Source organism: Homalodisca vitripennis, unplaced genomic scaffold (assembly GCF_021130785.1).
Source record: "Homalodisca vitripennis isolate AUS2020 unplaced genomic scaffold, UT_GWSS_2.1 ScUCBcl_8378;HRSCAF=16467, whole genome shotgun sequence".
NCBI lineage: Eukaryota > Metazoa > Arthropoda > Insecta > Hemiptera > Cicadellidae > Homalodisca > Homalodisca vitripennis.
The window spans coordinates 1-8,574 of record NW_025784520.1 but is presented as its reverse complement, the minus strand read 5'-3'; the positions used below and the strand labels follow the sequence as shown (position 1 = coordinate 8,574).

At 33.8% G+C, this 8,574-nt stretch overlaps 1 protein-coding gene and 1 non-coding gene across 2 annotated transcripts; both read right to left on the bottom strand.

Annotated features, from left to right (window-relative positions):
* Nucleotides 1-2,749: 2,749 nt before the first annotated feature.
* LOC124374429 (nucleolar protein 12-like) lies at nucleotides 2,750-7,391 on the bottom strand. The gene is made up of 5 exons (XM_046832642.1): nucleotides 6,573-7,391; nucleotides 5,568-5,964; nucleotides 5,233-5,352; nucleotides 4,014-4,256; nucleotides 2,750-2,926 (listed from the first exon to the last, which is right to left on the bottom strand). Exons 3-5 carry the CDS (start codon nucleotides 5,341-5,343, stop codon nucleotides 2,900-2,902), a joined length of 381 nt encoding a protein of 126 aa, XP_046688598.1. The 5' UTR covers nucleotides 5,344-5,352; nucleotides 5,568-5,964; nucleotides 6,573-7,391; the 3' UTR covers nucleotides 2,750-2,899.
* A 1,052-nt stretch (nucleotides 7,392-8,443) lies between these two features.
* On the bottom strand, nucleotides 8,444-8,514 carry Trnaa-ggc. The gene has a single exon. It is a non-coding gene; the product is annotated as a tRNA-Ala (tRNA).
* Between the last annotated feature and the right edge of the window lie 60 nt (nucleotides 8,515-8,574).

Genomic DNA, 8,574 nt, shown 5'->3' with positions numbered 1-8,574 from the left:
AAAGTGGACACTTTGTGAATATTTAACTGATTAAGTGCAAAAAATCTGATTTTTTTTCTTAATAACCAATACATTTTTTTTTAAGTGTTGGAATGCATATTGATCATGCGTTTAAAAACAAATATCTCCCATAAAAATGAGGTTGTTTAAGGTGAAGTTTAACGTTGTTACTTTGGGGCTAATATCAAGACGGATGCCAGTTGAAAAATATTTTTTAAATTTATCTGATACTCTTGGAAAGCAGCACTAATTCAATATGAATAGAAAAATTATGTATCTACACAAATACAATTAAGGTAAGTTAAAATAATCAATTTATCAATTATAAATAAAGTGCACATATAAATACATATTTTACCCTATATAAACTATTTTCAATAATTTTCCAAGAAGAGATTCAGTCATATATGAGTATGTTGATGTACAAGGCATATCCAGAAATAGGTGTACTAAGGTTCTCACGGCCGGAGGGGTAATAATTTGTATTCCCTGTCCGACAATCAACAAGCTGGGTTGAGTTGTACTCTGGATCCAGATGTTAAATCAGGTGATCATTCACCATTAGCCGACTGACATCCCGTGATCGATCGGCATAGCACCTGCTGGATGCTCCTCGGGCAGAGGCAGTGTGTGTGGTTTTACATATGACCTAGTATGAGGGGTCTCTCTCGACAAAGTGTGGGCGTTTTCATTGTCCCTTTGTAAAACCCATTAGTGTGCGTTTGGAGCTGTCCAGGATAGGATCTAAGGTGAGAGTCGCTATCCTTATCTCGGAGTTAGTGGCAGTGGGTCAAAGTTGTTCAGAATGTAAACTTGGGAGTGGTATTTCCAAACAAAGTGCGAAACTGTCTCGATTTGCACCTTTGTCAAACCCATTAGATTTGTTGAGTTCTGCTAGATAGATGCATTCCTTTCAACCACTTGTCCCACACCCACTGAAGCCAGTGACTATTTCCAACATTAATGGTGACTCCCAACTGCCCATCCACCATAGACACCAAGACCAAGTAGACCTCATGGGAGCTCCAAGCCAGTACCATCCAGTGCGCCTTTTTAATCTACCACTACTCTTGACCTTTTCCATCATAACTATCTTTTTTATTTTAATTATCAAGTACCATAGGATTAGTACAAGTGTGTTTAAGTGGTGTTGCAAGTTTAAAAACCATCAAACGTGCATGTCGATGCAGGAGACCAATTGTAACTGGCGAAATTATGAAAAAAAAATTTAAAATGTTCTCTGCATTGATTGCAGTGGCTGAACTTTCTGCAAATATTCAGACCTCTGCTACACAAAACAATCACAGAAACCCGCAGATATCGGACACTGTCCGCGAGGTAGGTCCCAAAACAGTTGACAGACAGAAGAGTTTTTGAGACGCTACAAAACTCCATGGATATGAATATCTCAGCTTTATTGTTACTGGAAATGAAACTTGGAGTGCACACTACACACCTGTAACCAAGACAGTCTTAGAACCCACCACTGGGTACAGCAAAAACCGATGTGCCACTTCTATCTGGGCAACCTTAGGGATGTCCAGTAGTGGCACATCACTAACCGCAAATGTTGAGATTCTGGGGTTCATGGGCAATTCGATAGGTCTAGTCTACTGTGGAAGATGACTGTTGGAGTTGGTGGGGTTTGTTCCCTTACCTCAGAGGCTCTTGTTAACATCAACAAGGGTGTGCCACCCCCTACCTACTTTGACTGGAGAGGCTGGTTCAGAGCTGGCCTCCCCTTCTTCTGGGGTGACTTTGAGATGTAGTGCCCTTATTCTTCCTCATGGATCTCGATAGGAGGCGGCCCCTATTCCCTAACCCTACCCATCCTGAATATCCTATCACTCCGGAAGCAGCGCAAAGGTTCTTACAGGACTAAGTGCAATTTATAAGCTTCTTGTCCTAAGTGAAAAAAAGACAGTCTTAACAATGGTATCAAACCTCTTCACCCTCTACCCAAAAGTTTAAAACCACAATTTCAGCCAAGAAAATCATGGAATCCGAGTTTTTCGACTGTCAAGGTATAAATTTAATTGAATACACGCCTCAAGGGGAAGCCATCAACTCTGCAAGATACTGTGAGACCCTACAAAAATTGTGGAGGCCTATTCAGAACAAGAGGAGAGAGAGGCATGCTGATAAAGGAAGTCTTCCTGCTACACGACAATGCCAGACAACACACGGCCAACACCACAAAGGAACTGCTCACCTCATTTAATTGGGATATTCTGAACCATCCACGCATTCCCCTGATCTAGCACCTTCAGATTACTATCTCTTTACCTCACTGAAGCTGAATATGAGTGGAAAAAGGTATTTAACCGACAGGAGGTGAAGGAGAAAGTGGACAAAGGGCTTGGAGGGAAACTACTTCAGGAAGGCATAAAAAAGTTAATACCCCAGTTTACCACCTGCATTGAGAGGAAAGGTGACTATGTCAGAAAGTAGCTTACATATGTACTTAATGTAACTGGCTAATTTTTTGGTTCAAATAAAAATGTTTGTAACCTACAAAATTCAGAACACTTACTTTTTAGATATGCATCGTACTATTTCAAGCTTATGCTCTAAGGGCTATAAATTTTGTCTGCCTTCTCCCATCTCTATTGTTATTCAAACAGTACAAAATACTAAATCTTGTTGGACTATAACTAAGTAAAAACCACCCATTTCACAATACCAAAACTATTTTTAAGTCATAATGTAATCAGTAATGTTAATTGAGGACACAAATAAAAAATCATTATCAGTGTGTTTAATTATTTTATTCAATAGAGTTTCAACATGAACAGTTTCCAATGAAATTAATAACTTCGTGAAAATGTTTCTAACAAAAACATAATGACAAAATATTTACACAATATAACAATCTGTATTTTCCAAATACATTCAGTGGTCATCTTTCAACAGTCTTCTTTTTCACCTGCAAACAAATTTAGTGGTTAACAAGATATGTATGGACATTTGCAGATTTAGTGTTACAAAGCGGAATCTCTAACACAGGTGGATAAAAAACCTAAATACACATTGGAAACATGTACCAAAAGAGTCAGGACAATGTTCTATAAGTACACAAAAACCTATAATCCTCAAATAAAAAATTATAATTTGAATTGTACAAACTCATATACCAACTACTAATTTAAACGTTTCCAATTCATTTATTTGTATATTTGATTCCTCGAGCATTCTACAATTGCAACTGGATATGCTAATACAGTTGTATTTAAACTCTACCCCATTTTAAAAACTAAATATTTGACTAATTTTTTCAGTACCTAAAGTATTATTTGAAACAAATTTCAGGATGCACACTCAATTTTCTTTTTACACAGATCACAAATGTAGTTTGAGTTTAACGCCTTCAACCCGTCCTCATCTATTACTAAAAAAGCTAAATATTCTACAAAGACTTTGAGGTTTCAACAACTCTATATTTGCTGGTGTAAATAGATAATGCAATCCAACATGTATACATTGAATTAGGCCTACAAATAAAACACAAACACCTGGTAGCCATAATTTTATAAATCACAAGCAAAGTGCATGGCCCTACATTCTATCGCTATATTTTCTCAACTATGTAGTCACTTGCTAATAACAGTACAGACAGTGAGATAGTTACGTTGAAACAGTTATGACAAGGGATAGTAACTGGAATTTTGCGATGTTGGAAGTTGACTGACATAAAATTGGAAAGGATTAATAACATCGAAAAGCTCTTTGAGAAGATGTACACTTAAGACAATATTCAATTCAGTATTCAACGTTTTTAAAATTCTGAAAAAAAACATTAGTAATAATTGTGGTAATAATATGGGTCTACTCTCTAAGAGAGCTATAAGAGTTTGGATTACTCTCACAATCACTCTTAGTACACGCTCAGGTCACCAAGCGGAGATGATCGGACACACTGTTAAGTGAGCGAAAATGATTTTGCGGCTTTCAATTCAAAGAATCTAATCAAGTACTTTTGCCCCAAACATATAAGACATGATATATTTCCTTACTTTTTTTACAACAATCTCTTCAGTTTCGGACTGCTGAGAGTTCTTTTCTCCATCACTCTTTGATTGATCTTTATATTTTCTACTTCGAGCTTTACTGCCTGAAGCCAGCTTCTTCTTCCTCCTCTTGACTTTGTCCAAATCTGAAATGCTCCTCGTATTGCTACTAATTTTGCTGACTCGCAAGTTCCTGTTCAGCAGCAAGGACCCATGCAGACTCAAAGCACGGTCTACAGAATCTGTAAACTACAGTGAAATTTTCCTTTAAACAATAAGTTAAAACTGGAGACGAAATACAACCAATGAATGGGTAGATTAAAGTGAGTTACAGATATTATATCATTCATTTTTTAACACTAACATTTTTCAGTTATAATTTTCATGCAGTTTTCACCTTAAGTTTAATATTATAGGAACATTTATAACAGTATTATTTTGCAAGAATAAATTAGGTGTTCATTTATTTATCCATAGGACCAGATCATGAAATAGTTATGAAAACGAAACCACCATAATTTACATCCTATCTTAACTGCATAACTTCTTTAGAAAATTGAACATTAATTGTTATGTAGCAATTTATGGTTTTCCTTCTGTGATATCTATTAGTTATCAAGGTACATCAGTTTAAAGCAAGGGCACACAAAAGTGAGTGTGCTATTATGAATAAAATAAATAAACATGATCTATTCTTTATGGTTCAGTCACTTTACAAACATTGGCGTGGATAAATCCTGTCATTCTTGACAAGTGTAAATACAAAAAGTAATTTTATATGTATGGTCAAAATATATTGGTCTAAAACTAAAATATAAACTAATACTACTATACAGTGTAACATTATTATCTGCCTATTAAAGAATTTACAGTTCTGTATGGAAATAACTTCGTATCTTAGGAGAACGAAAAAGAGAAGTTTTTTTTTTAAAGATTGTATAGTATGGTCATGTTGGCCACAAATTTAACCATCTTGCATAATTCCCCAGCAGACACCAAATCAAGAAAAGAGAACCTAATCATGCTTGAAGTCTGGAAATGACTTTGGTGTTTGGGTACTCAGGTTACATAACTTAGACACCTTTACATCTTTCTTTACATTGAAAATATTTTTAAGTATAAGATTTTAGTTTAATTACTGTTTTGCATAATTAAATATATACTACAATATTAAATAACATATTTTATTACGTACAAATATATCAGATCTTATGTAAAACCTTACCTTAAAATTAACGTATCCATAGCCTTTGCCAATTCCACTTCTAACGTCCCTTATAATTCGAACACTTTTCAATTTCTCCACAATCTTGAAATGCATTCCACAGATCATCATCTTTTGCCTCTGAAAAAAATATACATTGGAAACAGTGTTTAAAAGGGTTGTGTTGGGTACTGAAAAACCTTTTACTATCATTAGAAAACTATCTATTAAGCTTTTAGCAGATTTAAAATTATATTTTCTGTTCTGAGACTTTCCTTCATGTGAGTATAAACTAATAGCATTACAATTACCAAATATTGTACTTCAAAATTAATATTAAAATTTAATCTACTTACTAAAAGCCAAATTTCCTACAAATACACCATTTTCCTTGTTGGAGTTGACTTTCTCATTAGACAGGGAGACCCTCAAGTGGTGACCTTTATACAATTTTCCATTCAATTCAAGTGCAGCTTTACAACTCTCAAGTGTGCTGAATTTGACTGATTGCATTCATTCCAGTTTTCTCTTTATCCGAACCCTGAGATCTCAATTTGACTTTAAGAACCAATCCAAATTTTCTAAACAGTTTCTTGATGGTTCCAATTGTTATATCAGTAGGTAGGTTTCCCACAAAAATACTTTGAGTATGTCCTGTGCTCTCTTCTGCTGAACATTCATTTCTTCTTTTAGACAAATCAAAACAGTGGGTTAATTTTTAGTTCTGGGGTGTTTGTATTCTCTCCTTCGTCACTATAAAAAAATAAATGATTATAAAGTTTTAACTTTCTACTACATAAATTATGATTCATATGGATTTAACTAATCATAAAGCTTCCACTTTAATCTCATAAGTTTATAAACAAGAATGTATTTCCAACAAGCTATACAGAACAACTTATGTGTTGAAATCTCCTAATAGCCATACAAATACTGTTTTTAATTACGAAAAAGTGTTTAAATTCATCATCTAACTTAACAGTTTAAATTTGAAATGTTGATAATGTTTTAAATAGTGGTTTACAAAATAAAACCAAAGTTTATGACTAAGAACTCCATAATACCAATGATAAATGTTTTGAACCACCCAGTCTTTCCCCCCATAATTCTAAAAATATACTATCTTGTATAAAAATTTGATCTTAATTGGATTACAAGTTTCTAAGTTATTACTTTTCAAAGTTGCAGTTTGAATGAAAAGAGCAAAAAACCAGAACCTTTTTGTTATTGACATGAAAACGGAATGTTATTGTTTTGGAAATAATTTGCAAACTTTTGATGCAACTTCCGTTATTATAGCTAAAACGGTTAGCAATCGCCTAACTAGCTGTATAGAAATGGTAATATATTAAAATTATTACCTTTTAGGAATTACATAACTTGTATCCATTCCAAAACTAGGATCCCAAGGTATAATTAAATGTCCAAATTTCTTCTTCTGCAACATTTCTGATAACATTCCAGGCCTATATTCATCTTCAGTAGATTCATGTTTGTTTTTATTTGGCATCAATGTATTTTCCTTACACTTTTCAAGTGTTGTGGACTCATCTGATATCTCATTATTTTGCTGGAATTTATTCAATTTTGTATGGTGGTATTTTAATGAAGCCTCTTTTGTTTTTAATTTATTAGACTTTTTGCTCTCTTTGTTGTCATTTATATTAAGCTCACAAACATCTGTATGAGACTGAACATTGCTAGGCCTAAACTTTCCTTTCTTAAATGATCGTTCTTGCTCAACTTTATTTGACTCTACCAATGTCATGTCTTCATTTGGATTTACGCTTTTCTTTTTATTACAGACTTTGTTGGAACAATCTGTTTCAGTTATCTCTTGTTCCATGGGTAAGTTGTTTGATTCTTCTTCTATATGGTTTAAAAAAGATCTTTTTTTCTTTTTAGAACTGAATTCTTTGACAGAATCACTTTTCAAGATTTCAAAGTAATTTCCTTTTTGTTTTTTTAAAGACTTCTTATAACCTTTATTCTTTTCTATTAAATGTTTCTTCTTCTTACTTATAATGCCATCACCACGATTTGGTTCACTCACTGAATTAAAATTTAATTCTTTATTCTTATTCTTTATAGACATTTCATTTTTATTACTATTAATTTTCATGTCATTTTACTCATGTGATTGACAAAAATAAAAATCTCTCAATCTTCTTTTTTGTCAGGCTTCCGTCAGATTCCCTGTAAAAAAGATAAGTTTGTGAAAATAACAGACGAATTAAAATATAAATGTGTTTATTAAAGAGGTAAAGTCCTCTCTACAACTCAACTTCATATATTACTTTATATATATATTATATATATATATATATATATATATATATATATATATAGGTACTTTAGGATTATACCGACCACACCAGTATGAAGAACACAAAAATATAAATTTATAGAAAGAAAACATGATAGAAACGAAAAAACAACTCTTTAATTACAAACTTACAACGATTATCAATTGTTAATGGGGTCAGATTCCGTTATATGCCCCCAACGCTTAAACTTTTTTCAATGAACTTAGAACGTTATAAAACGATGTAGTTGGAGTAACAGAACTAACATTCCATCAATCAACAAGCATTTCCAGGTATTTTGATCGGTATTGTTGTCGCTGTTATCTTATCTTTCTTGAGAATCCCGATTACGGCAGGCCGCGTGGCATCACATGATTATTTAAGTTTTTTTCACGGTACATAATTGCCTTTCCATTACAATTCAATTTATATTTCTAATCAGCCCCTCTAGAATTTGATATTTTACTGATAGGTACTATCTCGAGGGATGTTTTTCTTTCGTTGACATCAGCGCGGGGCTTCGCATTTTTGGGTGGCAGAGTGTGGTTCAAGAATAAAAACAAGTTTTGTGTGTTTTTTTTCAATAAAGAGTTTAGTTTTTGTTTGGTAATGTTTGTTTTTGTTGAAGTTTTTGTGTTTGGAGAAATGTAGAGGTAAAAACACGGAAGTACAACAAAGCGACGCACCAGCTGAACGGGCGGCGAAACTCTGCAATCACGTTATCTACTAGACCGCTCGACTTTGACCTCTGTCTGAGGATGGGGAGGGGTGTGCAATAAGACAATTTCCTGTTTTATATTGACGAAATATTGTTATACGCTAATCTAGTAATCAGTAGAAGCAAAATGTCAAATAACGATTCATGTCTGGGTGTCTGGGTGTTTATAATATTTCAATAAACATAAACATTGAATCACAAAAAGTACTAGCTCCGCCGGGACTCGAACCCGGATCTCTCACTTGCCGGGTGAATGTGCTACCATTACACCACAGAGCCCTTACTTTTTACGATTCAATTATATTGTATTTGGCCGTGTGTCTTGTCACATATGCGTTT

Bases quoted from the DNA above. Each gene is read 5' to 3' on its own strand.
- LOC124374429 (XM_046832642.1), bottom strand. From the start codon at position 5,343: ATGATGATCTGTGGAATGCATTTCAAGATTGTGGAGAAATTGAAAAGT. The intron at 4,257-5,232 runs GTAAGGTTTTAC...ATTTCACTGTAG, and splicing joins ATGGATACGTTAATTTTAAG to TTTACAGATTCTGTAGACCG. The intron at 2,927-4,013 runs GTAAGGAAATAT...ATTTGTTTGCAG, and splicing joins AAGAGATTGTTGTAAAAAAA to GTGAAAAAGAAGACTGTTGA.